At 36.8% G+C, this 20,000-nt stretch overlaps 1 protein-coding gene across 3 annotated transcripts in view; it reads right to left on the minus strand.

The window, feature by feature from the left end:
• The window catches only part of LOC106867198 (uncharacterized), a 48,931-nt gene that overhangs the window by 11,583 nt on the left and 17,348 nt on the right, over window positions 1–20,000 (minus strand). For 2 of the 3 annotated variants that reach the window (XM_089348516.1, XM_089348515.1), the window contains exons 2-4: window positions 18,171–18,780; window positions 15,750–15,847; window positions 5,574–5,691 (exon numbers count right to left, since the gene is read on the minus strand). In XM_089348516.1, the coding sequence (XP_089204642.1) occupies window positions 5,574–5,691; window positions 15,750–15,847; window positions 18,171–18,659 (705 nt within the window). In that variant the 5' untranslated portion in view covers window positions 18,660–18,780. Of the gene's footprint in view, window positions 1–5,573; window positions 5,692–15,749; window positions 15,848–18,170; window positions 18,781–19,849 lie in introns of all 3 variants that reach the window. The other variant, XM_089348517.1, reaches the window with a different exon arrangement.

Below are 20,000 nucleotides of genomic sequence, written 5' to 3' on the forward strand. Positions count from 1 at the left end.
TGAGATGCATATGCCTGGTGTACCCTTATCAGACAGGTAGTCATAATGGGTATATATTGGGTTTCGTATATTTTACCCCAGTGTCACTTTGATGGCATGCACTGCTCTCTCACTCAATAATAATTACAACAACAACAACAACAACTTTGCGAATAAGATCGGTGACGTATCGACACCAGAAACTAACTGTAGTAAATCCACGGTGGAACCATAGTTCCTAATAATGCTAGTAGGATTAACATTTGCGTTGGCAATACCATCAAATTGATCCCAGAATCTCCAACTACAACCATTATTTGAATTGTGGCGGCGTATCGGAACGACCAGATACTGTTAGTGGAACTGTAATTTTTAATGCTGTATCGCTATAGTGGGAAATAACCGTAACCGACTCCCCTTAAATCATTAGGACGAAAACACTAAATTAGAATCAGATAGTATGACCCGCCACAACTGGAACAGCGGTAAGTGAGAGAATCGCTTACGAAAGCGGAAATTTCTGTCGTATGACTTCTCTTTGGTTTGCATGTGTCCACAGATATTTTCTTTATATTTTCTCGTGCATTTGCCTTCTAATAAATACAATAAGTTATTTAATAGGCACACGGTCAAACTTTACTATTCTACCACTCCAAATTTAGCGGATAATATTGCCACAATAAACGGCAGTAAATTAATTAATATTAATACTCGCCTAGGTGTGAATGTTGATATTTTGCTTGCTTCATATATTAATCATTTTATTGCTATCCGTGCCACTCCTTTTATTATGTCATTCTTTCATCCCTTTCAAGTCGAGTGACATTCGAGACTGCCTACTGTACTTACTCTTTCACTTTATCCACCTCTCAACCTCCATAGTGCTGTCGCCTTTCCCATGTATATATATATATATATATATATATATATATATATATATATATATATATATATATACATGGGAGAATTTACGAAAAAAACAACAGACGAAGACAGGTGGTGTAAACAACAAATGGATGTATTAGTTTAACGCTCGGGAATAGAGAAAGTCTTTGACGTTTCGAGCTACGCTCTTCAACTGAAAGGAACACAGAAAGAAACAAGGAGAAAACAAATATAAATGTAGTGGTCAGCGATCTACACACACACATATACATACATATGAACCTATAACTATTTTCATATACAAATAAATACACACATCCACACACTCACAAATACACGCACACACACATCCACACAAACCCACAGCCACACACACATACACATGTACTCATCTTCTCTCGTGGGGAGATGCTAACGATTCTGCCAGCTTGCAGCCCTAACGGCAACAACAACAACAACAGTATTATTAATAATAATGAGAAAACTGTCAATGTCAGGGTGCCGAAGGGAATTGAGCAAGCTTTGCTGATAAAATGCTCCAATGGTCTGCTCAAAATACAACCTCTGACAGTCAAGTCCAGTTACTGGAATTCGCGTAGCGAAACCATTTGGAAGTAACTGGAGACGGGAGTGAAAAAGCGAGTGTCTGTCGCCTTCAAATGACCAGTGCTCCGGGTAGGCTGATTTCGTTAGCCTTGGATAGCAATCAGCCTAGAAGAAGGACCACTATGATTTCAAAAACAGGGGAAGTCGTTTTCCGCTTTGGTGGTTAACTTTGATAGAGATGGTGTCTCGATAAAAAATACTGGTTTGTGGTAACCTAAAAACGCACCTCATTTATGAGTGAAAATATCAAACGAAACAGTTAATGATAACAGTGTGAACGGGACTAGAACCAATGGTAAAGGTGCCGCACACGGTAGGTGCCACAGAGTGGCCGTGTCGTAATCCAGCCACTGTTAACCATGCTGCGAGACAAAAGTGGAGGAAACAAGTAAACATGATAGTTATGGAATATTCCTATTTGAGCGTCCCACTTGATGCAAATGTCGTACCACTCAGAGGATAAAGACGGCGAATGCACAGAGAATGGAAGGATATGAAACTGTTTGAAATCACAGAACAGAGATTATGTGACCAAGCAAGAGCAATATGAAAGAATAAGTGGTTATCAGAATTGGAGTTAAAAGCAATCGAAAGAAGGATATATGTGTATGCTGAGCATATGAGAAACGAAAGTGGTGTGTGTGGTGAAAGAATCGAGATCAGAGAACAATTAAATGATGAAGATTAGACAAGAGGCAGAATTTATGAGTGACTTCAAAAGGCTCATCAATTGAGACTAAATTAAGAAACAAATAAAGTTAATGATGTATAGAAACACATTGAAACAAAGAAGATCTCACAAACAAACTCATCAAGGCTGCAAGTAGGACTGTTGCAGAAAGGATGGGATTGAAGATCAATGAGAAAAATTAAGGCCAATAGGCCAGATATAGTTGTCAAAGATCATGAAGGAAAAAAATGCTTTCTAATTGATGTATCAATACCAGCAGATGACAACGTTTCCCTAAAAGAAATGGAGAAACTTTCAAAATACAAAGACCTGGAAATAGAGGTAACTCGAATGTGGAATCTAAAAACAGAAACAATTCCTATCATAGTAGGTGCCTTAGGTATAATAAAAAAATATTCAGACAAATACATAACAAAAACACCAGGACTTACAAATATATATAACATACAGAAAATTGCACTACTGGGCACTGCACACATCCTACGCAAAACACTTTCAATACAGTAACCATAAGAGCATTACGGCAAACCACAGCACATACCCAAGGCACACAGAGCTGCGCTTGGTAGTGAAGTGAAAGCACGTTATAAAAATAAAACTACTGAACAATAATAATAATAATAATAATAATAATAATAATAATAATAATAATAATAGTCTTTTGATCATAACTGATTGGAAGTGTTATCATTTACATGTTTTGTCTTGGTATAAAAGATGGGCTACAGCAAATATTCTGCTCAATACCACAAATTTGCTTGTCTATTTGAACATGTCGATTGATGGCTGAGGACATGTGCATCTCTGATCACGAGCAGAAGTAGTGGGGGAGCATTATAGCCATGTGTTGAGAGGAATTATTTGGGGTTTGAATAATTCACTTCTGGAAACATGTGTTTGTTCATCATCCTTAAAGAACCCCAATTCAGGGGACCTTTTGAGCGGGCTGGGCTACTCAACCCGAAGAAGATTCTAACTAGGTCCCACCTGCAAGGTCATGCACTATCTAACTCGATATGAGATCACTATGTCGCGCACAATGGTTGTGATGTATGTGCCTGGTGTACCCTTATCAGACGGGTAGTCATGACGGGTATATTGGGCTTCGTATATTTGTACCCCAACGTCACTTTGATGGCATACTCTCTCACTATAATAACAACACGTGTCGACCGACTAAAATAGAAGCTACTGCCCCTACCTACATCGATTGACCACTAACTTTTTACCAACAAGATTTCTTACACGAAACTATTTCTGGCTGCTCGATATCCGTGTTGTGAGTGGAAGCAACTACGTGGTTTATATTTTCCGGTCGTCAATCAACAATGATTCACAACAAGCGAACTCTGATGGCGGTATTAGTCACACATCTGTGAACTTATCAACACAGCAATCATCAGTTTACGGCTATTTAATGAATAACCAACACTAATCATTTACTAAATATTTGTTGGTGCTTTTGAATGAAATTAGTAGACATAAATGTCCTGCTCTATCGGTGAGGTGGTAGTTAGAGATTTTTTAAAACCGTTTCACAGGTGAAAACTTCCCTGGGTTGTATATGTGTCACCATCGTTCGTACGGCAGTGACCATCAGCCGTAAAACGGGTCTCCCACACAGCTTTGATGCACAGAACAACGACACACACACACACACTTTACTTCTGTGGATTAAGCATCACCAGATAAACTGTGTAGCATGGTTACGCATACAAAACATTATTAACGCGCCTGTTGTTTATTAATCTCACCAGCTGCCCAAAATGGCCTCTCTGTTTTATTTAAGTCGGCTGTAATTGTGGGTTTATAAAGTTTATGAAGTGTGTCTCTGTGAAATTCAAAGACAAAGTTACTACATCACAGACAACTCAACCCAGGAATGAAACTAGTCCAGCTATTCTTTCTTTTCTGCCCAACATCTTTACATGTGTCTGCTACACTCATTGTTGACTAAGATCTATAGATATATAGTCTGCAGTATAGTGTAGCACACAAATATATACACACAAACGTATATTTACACACATACGTACGTACGCATATGTATTTTCACACGCGCGCGCGCGCGCGCGCGCACACACACACACACACACACACACACACACACACACACACACCCATACACACACCACGAATATACACACAGAAACACACACATAGCCTCGTAAGGTGTTTCACGCAGCATTGCCAAGGAAGGAAACATTCATCAAATCATATAGTGCTCCCACTGCTTACAACAAGGAATCCCGCCATTAAACGGTTTTTATTTCCTGCTTTGAGGACTGTCGAGAGTTAGAACAACTCGGTTACAAACGCATCGCAGTGCAGGCGACAGAATACGAACCATCGACCTATCTATCGGTATCGCGAAACTAATCAGCTCGAGAAACGGTGAATATCGAAGGGTAAGAATGAGACAAAGGCAATCGAATTTATTGTTGTTGTTTGGTAACTACAAACTAATCGATATCTATATTAATTTTGAGTAAAATAAAGACGGCAATAGACCAACACAAGTGATTCTGGTTCTCAAATCTGTTTCCAGGTCAAATGTTGTGAAGGGCGGGGAGGAAGTAGAATCGATTGATCGAATCAACGAAGCCTGGTTTGTCCATAAGATTTCATTGAATTATCACTTTTGTTTTAATTAGACTCAAGGATCGGCTCTCTATAATAATAATAACAATAATAATAATAATGATGATGATGATGATGATGATGATAATCATTATCATTATCGTCGATATTCTTGTTATTGTAGTTAAACCGTTGTTGTTGTTGTGGTTGTGGTTATTGTCATCGTTATTCTGTTACGGTCTGTGGATATAACTCTTTGAACAAACGTTATCGCAGCCGACGTACGAAATCAGAAACACTGTCTATTATACACCCAACAATCACATTACTATTCATCAGATAATTGGCCGATAAGGGAACAAACCAGACGATACAATCAACTCTAGATACACACGCGCGCGCGCACACGTGTGTGTGTGCATATATGTGTATATACAGGGTGGGTTAAAGGTCATGCACCGAGCTGGCCGAGTCGTTAGCATGCCGGGGGAAAAAAAAAAGATGCTCGACGGCATTTCATTCGGCTTTTCGTTCTGAGTTCAAATTCCGCCGAGGTCGACTTTGCCTTTCATCCTTTCGTAATCGATTAAAATAAGAACCAGTCGAGCACTGGAGGATCAGTGTAATCGACTTACACTTCCCCCAGAATGGCTGGCCTTGTGCCGAAATTATTATTATTATTATGGAGCATGTTGAACTTATTTTGTGCTTGACTTTTGGCCCACTCTGTATGTATATATATATATATATATATATACATACACACACATTTATGAGTGTGAATTTGTCTCTGTGTGTGGTGTTGGTTTTATTTACGTTCCCTGTAACTTACCGGTTCGTCAAAAAGTGATCGATATAATAAGTACCAGGCTTTAAGATTTAAACGCTGGCGTCGTTTCGTTCGCTTAAACCCGTCAAGGCGATGCCCCAACATGACCGCCGTCCAATGACTGAAACAAGTAAAAGATAAAAGATTATATATATATATGTATGTGTATATATATTGTTCTGAAACAAGAATATTATTGACAGTCACTTCGAAGTTTCGGCCAGGTAAGCCAAATAAAATATATATTACAATAAAATAGACAAGGTAATTGAGGGAAAACTATTTTAAGTTTGTTGTTTGTTCAATGATCCCCATGGGTTCAATTTGGATTTGAAAATATGAGTTACAAATGTAGTGATACCAAGAATAATGAAATGAATTGAGTCTACGATTTCTAACTTGTTGGTTAATTAGGCACGACTAGGATCAAACGTTGTAATCTCATGGTTAAGATCGAATTTTATAATCTCCCGATTAGGTTTAAATGTTATAATCCCAAAATTAGGATCAAATTTTATAATCCCATGATGTTATAGTCCCTTGGATTAAAATGTAATTTGCCTAATTGATGTATATTGCTTCTGTTTTAGGTGTATCCCTACAGGTTTTCTACAGAATTTAAAGGCAGCACCGACTTGTGACGTTTCTTCTATGAATACATCTATATATTATTTGTATGATGTGGAAATTGTTCTGACAGTATTGTCCAAATGATATCGGTATCACTTTTAAAATCCACCCAAGGCTTGGTCCCCGTGCCATGCGTCCTCTACAGAAATTGTGCTCTCAGCACATCACAACACTAAGACAGAACTACTTCTCCTCAACTGGACCTGCTCTTTTAAACATCATTTCAAAACATATAAAGGAGGAAAAAGATTCCATAACCTTCAAAATGTTCCTGGATGAATATCTCCAACAAATTCCAGATAAACCACCAACACCCGGATATATTGCGGCAAACAACAACTCTTTAATCGAATGGGCAATGGTGCCTAAAAATAACTCGACAAAAATACATTACTAAATGTCTTTTCCAGGTGGTGCTATTGAGTTAGCTATGGCCTGGGCCAGTGTAGCCGAAACCTATCTAAGTATCTGAGTAAGTATAAAGAATGCAATCGAAGATGTTTCGTATAGGAAACGCTGTAACTTTCTATGCAGACCCTAAATCCTATAGAAAATAAAAAATGAAAACATTTCATGTCACGTTGTTCTGTGATCACTTCGACGCCTGATGTGATCACTTCGAACACCGTGCGCCTGTCCAGGCGACATCAATTTGAAGGAGGGAGTGTACTAATGTACGGCACACATGTTTTGTTCAAGAGCACAACGCACCACCCGGTCTAGGAATTATAAAATGTACCAAATTAGGAATTTCGCTTTATCAAACAGAACTATACAGAGATAATAGGCTGACCGTTTCTCCACATTCTAATGAGCATATTGGAAAACCTTCGATAAAACATGTCGAACATATTTGATAATTTCAACGAAACAATCATCGTTTCTTATCTCAGAGTTGTAAACTTCCAAGATGTCAATTTACACACAGAGTATCAAACGTGGAACTCATTAATATTAATAAAATTATATATTCTTAGATTTTTAACCATTTGAGGCCGTGTGTGGCTTATTGATACAACATGCTTTCTTCTTCAGAAGACGGGAATGGCTTATTGAGACTTGCTATTTATACCCGACCTTAAGGAGTTAAGAACTTAATTAGTACTATCATTTGAGAAAAAAAAATCGTCAACTATTCTCCAAAAAACAAACTTTTAATAAGATGTCCTCCATTTTAGAATAGCATATTAATAGCTGGTAGGGACACCGTATTTCGTTAAGCAACCGTAAGATACTACAAAGTATATTAAAGGCTTTTAAGTCTTCACCGTGTCCCATATTATGTTACCAATACTATTCAATCATTTTTTAAAGTTATCTCAACAGACTTTCTATAGAAACTAGGGCCAGCGCTCTTCTTGTTTTGGTGTTCATTTTCATTTACCAACAAATCAACATTACTGCTGCAGCTGTTGCTGTTGTTGTTGTCTTTGTGGTCTGTCGGGTTGTTTGCGGCCTGTCAGCTACTTTTTATTGTTACCTATTCATGCGTTTTACCATTTAGCACCTGATGGTTTGCTATCTGTTTCTCTCTTTAGGTATATCGACCTGCATTCTCCACACAAATACATATCTATGCATAACCCCACCACCACCACCACCACACACATCTACCTACTTCCATGCCTAGAAGATGATGGATTGATTTTGTGAAATGATAGCTTTGTCATATGAGATATCACTGCATTATAGCCACTAACACTCCTATAACCACGTATACCACACCCTAATAATCCACCATAAACTAGAGTAGAATGGCCGGAAACTACCTCAACTATATCAGAGGACCTTCTATAAGACTTTTCCTTCAAAAAGTTCCTTGCAACTAAGCAGGGGTTTGATTTGGGCATATTCCTTTTATCATGTGGTTTTACTGCGCGCCCAGATTAAAACATGAAATCCTCAACTGTTCAACAGCCAACCTAAAGAAATCAATAATATAAAAGGAACCTCCACTGGAACATTCAAATAATCATTGAAGGAACTGCTAACGGCGGCACCGAACCGAACCGAACCAATCATTCAAAGATACATTCAGGGAAGAACAACAGCTCCAAACTGAATCATAGACCAACTTCCAACCATAAAACGATAACAAAACTGATAGAAAATAACGAAGGCGGTGCTCCAGCATGACTGCAGTCCTACGACTGAAACCATTAAAAGAATAAAAGAATAAAGAATTCTACTGCTCAACACAAGATTACGTTCATCTATCCAAATTTCTCCTTTCTAATCTGTTCCAGGATTTGCATCGCTACCCACAGTATACTCTATTCACATTGTTTCCTTTTTTTCTGGTTCCTTTGCACGCTTCAACCCTGTTCTTTCGGCTGTATCAGGAGAACTGCAAACGATAGACGAGTTTGTTTCCCTATTTGGCAAGATTACGAGCTTTTGCGGAAAACATTTTCTCAGCACTCTTACTGGGTGGACCAAGTGTTGAATGACCATGGGTTGTTGTCTGTTGTTTCTGGTCAGAGTCCAGCGCTTGGGACGGACAGTCTTTTATTGAGGGATGGTCAGTTATCACTTCTATGTTCCGGTGGACGCAATCTGCTTTGTGTTGGTTTCTCTCCACGTTGCTTCCAGATTACTGTCTTCTCGGATTACCTTAAACCCAAGTTTTATGTTATTTACATCTCGAAAGTAGCTTACCACAGATGTTGATCTTTTTCGCTATGTGATGTTTGAGTCTTCTCTCTCTCACACAACTCCACTAAGAGGTTGGCTACGTCTCCGGTGATACTGGAACCAAATGGCCGCCTCTTTTCCTGAACACACAATTTATTATTGAATTTAAATATGCGGCTCTTCACCGTTGTTTTTATGCTGGCACACGCAGTATATACGATCACAGTTCTCAACAAAACGCGGTTCTCTGAAGTTTTTATGGTTTCGTTTATTCATTCCCGTGTAGAGCCCTGCCCATGGACTCATAACAGACGAACTGTAGATAAGGACCTTCACTGTGGGCTAGCTATCGAGCTGGTCCGCAGAGAAGGAACTTCCGGTTAGGCGGGAAAGGAGTTTGGGGATTTAAATGACCGATCGTGCTCGCCCTCACAATGTAGCTGATTGAAGTGAAATAAATAATACATCGACACTTAATTGTTCCTGGTTATTTTTATGCATAGCTTAACAGGCTATACCAGTTTCTCTTTTACTATTGAAGTGAAGGTGGCATATGGCTCAGGTTTGCTGGGGTAAACCCTTTTAAAGTCAAACTTCTCTAAGTATTCACTGTCGTATGCACAGTTTTAGAAGTTCCAGCATGCTGGTGCTGATCTTGTGAAATATTATATCGGTCTGGCTAATCTCCCCAATCTCGCTAATCTCGCCAATCACCTACTCAATTGCAGACATTTCTGCAACCCGAAGCTGTAGGAATGGTTCTTCCGCATTGATTTTACCGAGGTCCTCTCTCTCGTATATTACAGAATTTCAGAAAGATGTAGTTTAGTGGACGCTTCTGGAGAAGCTAAACCCTGCAAACTGGTCGGGTTGGTGAAGTGGAGCAACAAGGTTAGAAGATGGCTTATGATCCTTCTTGAGCCCATGCAATGGCGATGTATAGTCGTCAGATGCTTGGGAATTGTTACACGATGTTACATCACACTCACATGTTGACATTAAGAGGTTCTTCACGATCTTGTGCTGTTTATATATGTGTTTATAAACGTATGTATGTATATCATTATTCAGTTTATTTCAAGATTTCTTGCCAATAGAAACAAAACCGGTTTCTAACCTAGATCCAAGGCTCCTTCACTGGAATTTCAACATCAACAACAGGGTATTTTTGTTTGTATGTATGTATGTATGTATGTGCAGATTTGTATGTTTTATGTATGTATTCTCATGCATATAGCTACATGTCTAGACATGCTCAATGTATGTATGTATGTATGTATGTATGTATGTATGTATGTATGTATGTAACAGAATATGAAAATATAAAAATGAGAATGTAAAAGGAATATAAAGATATAAATATAAAAAGAAGTTTTAAAATATCCATCAAATGTAAATAATGTACATAATTCCTCATCTTTTAAATATAGAACTGTATATATTTTTAAACTTCTTTTTATATTTACATCTTTATATTCCTTTTACATTCTCATTTTTATATTTTCATATTCTGTTACATACCTACCTACCTACATACATACATACATTGAGCATGTCTAGACATGTAACTATATGCCTGAGAATACATACATAAAACATACAAATCTGCACATACATACGTACATACATACATACATACATACATACATACATATATATTTGTATATATTTATCTCTCTCTCTCTCTCTCTCTCTCTCTCTCTCTCTATATATATATATATATATATATATATATATATATATATATATAATTAAGATTCATTTGAATTAGGTACTTAAGTTAAGGCACCAAGTCTGTCCAGTATTTTCTGCACAGTTTGAAGTTAGGTGAATAAAAAAGCAAATAAGTAACAAGGATGTCCAGGTATTAGTACATTACGGCCGTTTCAAGCGGGTCCATTTAATCATTACATCAATTTGAAACAAACTGCTCTCCTCGGATGCGCATGACCATATAGATTTCCAGCATACATACAGGATACTCCATTATTCTTTTTTAGCAAATTTTTCATCAGTACCAGAGACTAAAATCATTGCTTCTGCTACAATAATAGCAAAAGGAAGCAATGTATTTTAGTCTCTAGTACTGATGGAAAATTTGCACTAATACTTGTACTAATACCTGGATATCCTTGTTACTTATTTGTTATATATATATATATATATATATATCTATATATATATATATATATATAAGGAAAATAAGACAAGGTAGAAAATGCTAAAATAATTTTATCACGAAGAACATTTTAGTACCGGTTTCAGTCTTTGCGACTTTTTCAACTTAGAGGAAAGCACGAAAACCAATTAAATTGTGGAAAAATTAAATGAAATGTCTTTTTAAAAATATTTCCATAGTTTTCAAATGCAAGGGACATTTTCCATTTTTTTTTTGTCTGTCTCTGTCTCTCTCTTCTACTCATTTGTGAAAGAGAGAGACAGAGACAGGCAGAGAAAAGGAAAATGTCCCTTGCATTTGAAAACTATGGAAATATTTAAAAAAAGATTTTTAATTTAATTTGTCCACAATTTAATTGTTTTTCATGCTTTACTCTAAGTTGAAAAAAGTCGCAAAGACTGAAACCGGTACTAAAATGTTCTTCGTGATAAAATTATTTTAGCATTTTCTACCTTATCTTCAACGTTTTATACACACACACACGCACGCACTCGCACGCACACACACACACACACACACACACACACACACACACACACACACACACACACACATGTATGTATGTATATATAAAACCTACATATGCGTTTATATACACATATACATGCAATATATATGTAACAAATAATCATGATATGTATGAGATGTATATACATATATATATGTGTGTGTGTGTGTGTGTGTGTGTGTGTGTGTGTATACGTATGCATATTATACACACATACATCTATGCACAGTATCACCAAGACAGTTGTAGAGAGTCTCAAATGAAAGACACATTGGCTGGTCTAGTCCTAGATAGTTATAGACACTCTGAAACGGCCATATTATAGTAACAACTGAAATGTATTCGGTCCCTAGATCTGTAAAATGTCAGGATTTATCCAAAGCTAATCATCAATAGCATCGTTGTTAAGCACAAAGATTTATATTGTAGCGAAGAGAACTGGGATGTTGTGGCTTGTATGCCTTTCCCTATGATATTAGCTGCACGAGTAACGTTTAATGGCTTCAAACGAGTTTTGAAACTGTGACTCAGTCTCGACTTATTTCGAAAATATAAGGAATTCTTTTTATTTCTGTTCTTCTGATTACACACGCACGCACACATACACACACACACACACACACACACACACACACACAAATGCACACACAGATACATACACAAATGCACACACAGATACACACACACTGATACATACAAGAATGCACACACAGATACATACACATATATACACATACAAATGCGCACACATACGCACACACAGATACATACACATATATACACATACAAATGCGCACACATACGCACACACAAATGCACATATACAAATATGTGCACGCGCGCGCACATACATATGCACACACAAACACACATTCACACATATACATACACTCACACATACATACATACACACACAGGTATACACATATAAATGCACATACAGGTACACACACAAATATACTGACAGACAGACAGACACACACGCACTCACATATACACATACAAACACACAAACACACATTCACACATACACACACATACATACATATATACATAGATACACACACAGGTATACACATATAAATACACATACAGGTACAGACAGACAGACAGACAGACATACACACACACACACACACACACACCTGTGTGTACACCGTAGCTCGGCCACTCACTGCTGGCCCAGTAGACGACCAGTGGTCACATCTAGACCATTTCAATGGTTATTTTCTAGTTTACAGTGTTTATTTAACAGATTTCTCACTTAATGAATGTCCTAAAACAGTTGTAATTATCGGTCTGCAACGATAACATAATTACAACAAAACACATTACTTGAAATAGAAACGCCTTAATTAGATACCCCTCCCCCCAGTCCCACCGTATTCAATCTGTTCGTTACATTCTCACATTCCGTACACCTATGGCTTAACTCACGTCTGTCTATATTATTTAACATTCTCAGTATTTCACTTTCACCCTGGATACAGTTATTTTTGGACAATCTTGGCTGCCTTCTCTTGTTCAATTTATTTCATTTATTTGTTGTTGTTGTTATTGTTGCCAACTCAGGTTTGACGTCGAGTAAACAATTATTTTCTCTTGCAGTTTAGTCTCCTCTGTATGTCTGCATATATCGTGTACTATATACACGCTTGTTTATGTCTACACACATCTTGTAATATATATATATATATATATATATATATATATATATATATATATATATATATATATATATATATATATATATATATATATATATATATATATATATATATATATATATATATATATATATATATATATATATATATATATATATATATATATATATATATATACATATATATATATGTATATATATATATATTCTGTTGTGTCTGGGGAGAGTCATTTTCTTATTGTGCCTTAAAATTTAACACACTCACCGTTAAAATTTCCACTTATTTTTTATTTTTATTTTCCTAAAATTTTCGTTGCGTCTTGCAACCTTTTCAATAGTGGAAATTTTACTGGTGAGTGTATTAAATTTTAAGGCACAATAAGAAAATGACTCTCCCCAGACACAACAGAATATGCTTCAACACACGAAATCACATAAAAAATCTTGCAAACCAAATCCAAAAACGAAATATATATAGATAGATATATGCATATAGCCATACATATATGTACATACCTACGTCTATATGTTTACATACATGCCTATATGGGTACAGGACATCAAAGAAACATTAAACACAATGAGAAACGAAAACAGAAAACGAACTTTTTTCGAACAACGAAAAAAACAAACAAACAGAGAAACGAGACATGCAACATAAAGAGTATATCCCATCGTCAGTTGTCCCTGACCATCTACTCCGCGTTTCGAAGGCAAGGACAATACATATAGGCATATATACATACATATATATATATATATATATATATATATATATATATATATATATATATATGTGTGTGTGTGTGTGTGTGTGTGTGTATGTGTGTGTGTGTGTGTGTGTGTGTGTGTGTGTGTGTGTGTGTGTGTGTGTGTAAAAACGTTGAATTAGATTCGTCCTTTAAATTGGACGTTTCCAAAAAAAAAAAAGATTTCTAATATTGATTCTTCATATTTTGCTGGTAGCTTACTGGCGTTAAGTTTGCGAATATGAAAATAATACTTGTATATGATGTGTTGTGAATTTATGGAAAGGAATCCCATAAAACTGAACAATTTAGTTAAAAATGGAGAAGTGCATTTGTTACAATATAAAAGAGAATCTTAATTCATGCAGACGATCGTTTCGTACAGCGATATAAAAAAAATCGCGCAAATTCATGGTTGAATAGAAATAATTAAATTAATTAAATTGAATTAAATTAATTATATATCACTGTACTCTTCAGTGCAAGCAGTATAAACAAAATTTTTACAAAAGCGCAGAAGTGGCTGTGTGGTAAGTAGCTTGCCTACCAACCACATGGTTCCGGGTTCAGTCCCACTGCGTGGCACCTTGGGAAAGTGTCTTCTACTATAGCCTCGGACCGACCAAAGCCTTGCGAGTGGATTTGGTAGACGGAAACTGAAAGAAGCCCGTCGTATATATATATATATATATATATATATATATATATATATATATATATGTATGTGTGTTTGTCCCCCCAACATCGCTTGACAACCGATGCTGGTGTGTTTACGTCATTCATTCATTGGTATTTGTAGTTGATTAAATTTAGATGAATTAAAGTCAAATTTAAACTCTTACTTAGAGCCTCTTACGTCTTAGGACACACGAGGAAGCAGCCAAAGTGCGCCAGTGGTCGCCGCTCTTCGCCTCTCTCAACTCATCATTCCATGTTCCGTCAATCAGTTGCACGTCCTTATCGATCGTTATGATGCCAGTTCATCTTTCGGCGTTCTCTCCGTCTCTTTCAATAAGTTTTCTACTGAAGGACTTGATTAGCGAGTCTTTCACGTGGGAATCGTATTACGAGACCCAGTCAGCTCAGACAGCCTTTGCACACAAAATTAGATAAAAGTTGGCTCGTTGCTCCACTTCTTTATCGGTGACGAAGTAACTCCATTTGATGCCAAGAATTTTACGTAAACCAAAGGGGGTCCAATCTTTTCTTTTGAGTGATTTTCATCTGCCACGTTTCGCACCCATAAGCTTAAGTTGACAGTACCCTACTATTGTCGAACCTAATCTTTGGTCCTTAGGAATCTTCCAGATCTTTCCAAGTTGGTTGAATGCAGCTGAAGCTTTCAAACTCTGCCGAGGTTTGAATTAAAAACGCAGAGAGACAAAACTAGTGTAGTAGACTTTTATTGTAAATGTTGGGGGCATCGAAGGCGGCGAGCTGCCACAATCGTTAGCGTGCCGGGAAAAATGCTTAGCACCATTCCGTTCGTCTTTACGTTCTGAGTTCAAATTCCGCCGAAGTTGACTTTGCCTTTCATCCTTTCGGCGTCGATAAATCAAGTACCTGCTGCGTACTGGGATCAATGTAATCGACTGACCCCCTCCCTCAAATTTCAGGCCTTGTGCCTATAGTAGAAAAGATTATTATTAAAAGGACGAGCTGGCAGAATCGTTAGCACGTCGGTCTTAGCGGTATTTCGTCTGTCTTTACGTTCTGAGTTCAAATACCGCCGAGGTCGACTTTGCCTTTCATCCTTTCGGGGGTCGTTAAAATAAGTACCAGTTGAGTACTGGAGTTGATGTAATCGACTTACCCCCTCCGCCGAAATTGCTGTCCTTGTGTCAAAATCTGAAACCAAATATTGAGGGATTCAACAGCAACATGTTCATAATCAGGATTTCTTCGGAATATCTAAAAATAGGTTCATGGAAGAATTGATTAAATTGATCAGAACCAAGTATTTATTTTATCGACATTAAATAAAGTATTCTTTTCTTCTATAATAGTTCTATTAACATTTCGGATACGATCAATTACTTAACCGATACTTCAATTTATCGACCTCAGAGTTAACCTCGGCAATGTTTGAACTTAGAACGCAAAGAACCGTAAATAAATACTCCAGACATTTTGTTTGCTGCTTTATATATTCTATGGCCGTCAGATTCCGCTGTTTCAGTCATCCGTACAAGAGCAATTAGTATTAATTATTCATGTTATCTTGTCTCTTGGAACCTAGTTTTGTTTATTTGTCTGAAGGTGAGTCCAACGAATGAGAAAATCAATAGAAAGACGATTAGTTCAAGATGTATTGATGGTCTTCAAGAAGACCTTTGATCCACACTATAACTAAGAAGTCTCGGCTGTTTCCCAATTCTTTTATTCTTTTTCTCTTTTACTTGTCTCGGTCATTTGACTGCGGCCATGCCGGAGCACCGCTTTTTAGTCGAAAAAATCGACCCCCAGGACTTATTCTTTGTAAGCCTAGTATTTATTCTATCGGTCTCTTTTGCCGAACCGCTAAGTCACGGGGACGTAAACACACCAGCATCGGTTATCAAGCGATGCTTGGGGGGGGGGGCAAACACAGACACACAAATATATATATATATATATATATATATATATATATATATATATATATATATATATATATATATATATAGGGTAGCGAATATTTTTAGAAATTTCACTACCAGTGGCCTAGCATGTATAAAAAGTCAATAGACAACATACTCTCAATATAAAATAGTGTACATTTAAACACAAGAGAAATTACCTGCTTCCTCTAGCGTGTAAAATTACCTGTTATAGGTAGTTTCTCTTGTGTTTAAATGTACACTATTATATATATATATATGTATATATACGACGGACTTCTTTCAGTTTCCGTCTACCAAATCCACTCACAAGGCTTTGGTCGGCCCGAGGCTATAGTAGAGGACACTTGCCCAAGCGCCATGCAGTGGGACTGAACCCAGAACCATGTGGTTGGTAAGCTAGCTATTTACCACACAGTCACTCCTACGCCTATTGTTAACATTCAGGAAATAAAACTGGCAAATATATATTTTTTTATGGCGCGTCGAAAATTTTACAACTCGTCTGTTCAACACTACCATCACCCCCCATCACTAAATTCATTACGGCACCGTACCAATATTAGAATTCATCTTATTAGAGCGCATTGGATGGAAGAATCGGTATAAGTCCAGAAAAGATTTCTTGTGTCCCGGCCGAACACAACCTCATCAGTAGCCATTGATAACTTTGTATAAACCCTCGAATGATTAATTCACAAATCTTTATAATAACCACAGAATGTGTTAAATGTTATAAAAATCAATTTCAATTGGTATTTTGAAATATCTAATCCCAAATTTCTTTCAGCAATAAAGTATTTTGATCTCTTTCCTTTCCTATTTTGATTTATTTATTCGATCATCTATTTAAAAGTAAATCTTTTACTTATTTAAAAACAACAACAAACTATTTTATTCATATTTACATACTTCTTTCTACTATCTTTTATCATTCTGTCCTTCACTCATTCTCTCTCTCTCTCTCTCTCTCTCTCTCTCTCTCTCTCTCTCTCTCTCTCTCTCTCTCTCTCTCTCTCTCTCTCTCTCTCTCTCTCTCCCTCTCTCTGTGTCTATTTCTTCTTGCAGTCACTTATCTATAACCTATCTCAAAAGGGATCTGGTTTTTATATCAGTAGCGAAAGTAACCCGTCTAGAAGCCACCAAGCTACGTACCTTCACAATGGTTAATCACGTGATAAACATCGCAGTATAATTAAAAGTAAACCACTAAAACGCGCCAAACCAGCAAACTGGTTTCGAATCTTGGTTGTATCAAGTTTAGAAGTAATACAGGAATAGGCGTGGTATTGGTTACCAATTCTAAAGTCTTGTATTCCAATTTACAACTGGAATTTCATTGCTTCTCTGGTCACCACCATAAATTTTAAGTGCCTTACTTTTGTGCTAGAAATAAATAGCAAATCAAATGATAATGAAATATTTACGACTAAGTGACCATCACTCTATAAGACATTCTCATCATTTGCTTAATAATATAAACTGCAAGAAAGTTTTGGTGCTTTAGAGGCGAGGAGTAATGCAAAACATCTTCATCTGCATTACTTTTCTACTCCGAGTATTTGCACCTTTTAAAGAATTAACGTTAAAATGGACAAATATTAAAAAAAAAAAAGCAGTTCAATGATATTTACCTCTGAAAGTAATGGCCGTGTTCCTTTGGCATCGTTATATTCCTGGAGAATTTGGTTTTCAAGATCTAAAAATGAATTATCCTCAGAGTCTCGCCGGTGTTGTTCTTCAAGACAGGAATTGGTTGAATCTGAGGTCGATTTAAGTTTTTGTTTCTCCGATGCTGAATTGGACGAAGGAATATTTTCACAACTATCTTCAAGGTCGGAACAAAGATCTGCGTTTGTCTGCGAGTAGCTATTAAATCCTGGAACTATATTATACTCCAAGTCGTCACACAGAATATCATCCAGGTATTTATAAGTGACGTCATCAGACCAAGATGTAAAACAAGTCCCATAGTCCCAAGTGTTACCAGAAACGACATCGTTTTCTGAATTATTCGAGGACTTCATATCAGATTTCGATTCGTTCAACGGTTCTCTAGAGTCAAGTTTATTAGTTTGGGAACTAAGGGCTGAAAAACCATTTTTGCTAATGACCGATCCCATATCTTCTTCGTATTTCTCGTTGTTTGTTATTTTATTTCTCACAACCTCGGTTCCGGTTAATATTAAAAATTACACCAGTTTCGGTAACATTATTCTCAATGCATCAGTTTGCAGCTTCCCGCTGAAAAATAATAATAATAATAATAAAAAGTTATTCAAAGTCTTGGACATCTCCATGATAATATACAAAACAAAATAATGAGTTACCGCAGAAGCGTCTATTTGGTTGCTTGATTTATTAGAAATAGCAGCCAAGTTTCCCTCCAATCATCCCATTCAGTAGATAAATCTAGAGGAATGAAAATGAAGATAATCACGGCGGGACTCGAACTCAAAGACAATGACGCAAAGAATGATTGTCTGTCACTCTTTCACTTCCACTACTGCACCACGTATACACACACATATGTGTATGTATATGTATAGATTGTTTGAAGTAGAGGTTTTATACAATAAAAAAAAGGGGAAAAGTCAGGATTGGGGATAATTTTGGATAATTTTGGATAGCTCTTTCATCTAGTTTCAGAAAATCATCAGAAAAGTTATGTCTTTTATATATATATGTACGTTAGTTGAAATTACCTTGAGTTGAATGGAGAGAATGTTCTTTTATTATTTTGGATTTATATGTGAGTGTGCGTATATATATATGTGTGTGTGTGTATAAATGCGTGTATGTATGCATGTATGTATGTATGTATGTATGTATGTATGTATGTATGTATGTATGTATGTGTGGGTGTGTGTGTTTTGTATGAGTGTGGTGAATTTCTGGAGGCTTGATTAGAGGGAATAAAAAGGAAAAAGAAACAAGAGGAAAGAATACAGACACACATATATATGTGTATGTGTGTATGTACACATATACGTGTTATACATGTGTATCTACGTTTTATGGTGAGATACAGTGATAAGGATGGTGGTAGAGGGAGTGGCTATAGACAGGTCCAATACTATTCTTCGTTATGGTGAATAGGAGAGAGAGAGAAATAGGTGGGGAGAGAGAAGGAGAGACGGAGAGAGAAAGAGAGAGACAAACAGATAGGGAAAGAGAGATACAGATAGAGAAATATACGAGGCTATCAAGAAATAGGAGAAGTTTCAAACGTTGACTTAACTTGGACTATTAAGTTAGAGACCCAAATACAGATGCTCACCCCCCACAACCACCTCTATTATTTTTAACTTACATTTCGCCCTTCTTGCACTGTGGGTCAATCATTTCGGTCCTTTTTTTATTTCCACTGTGACACTTCATCCTCAAATTAATTATCATCGCTTCTTCCTGAGGTTCCATCAGTTTTGGGTGCCCTACACCTCTTGATACGGCTGTCATCCTCT

This window comes from Octopus bimaculoides, chromosome 3 (assembly GCF_046866305.1).
Source record: "Octopus bimaculoides isolate indiv1 chromosome 3, ASM4686630v1, whole genome shotgun sequence".
Taxonomy (NCBI): domain Eukaryota; kingdom Metazoa; phylum Mollusca; class Cephalopoda; order Octopoda; family Octopodidae; genus Octopus; species Octopus bimaculoides.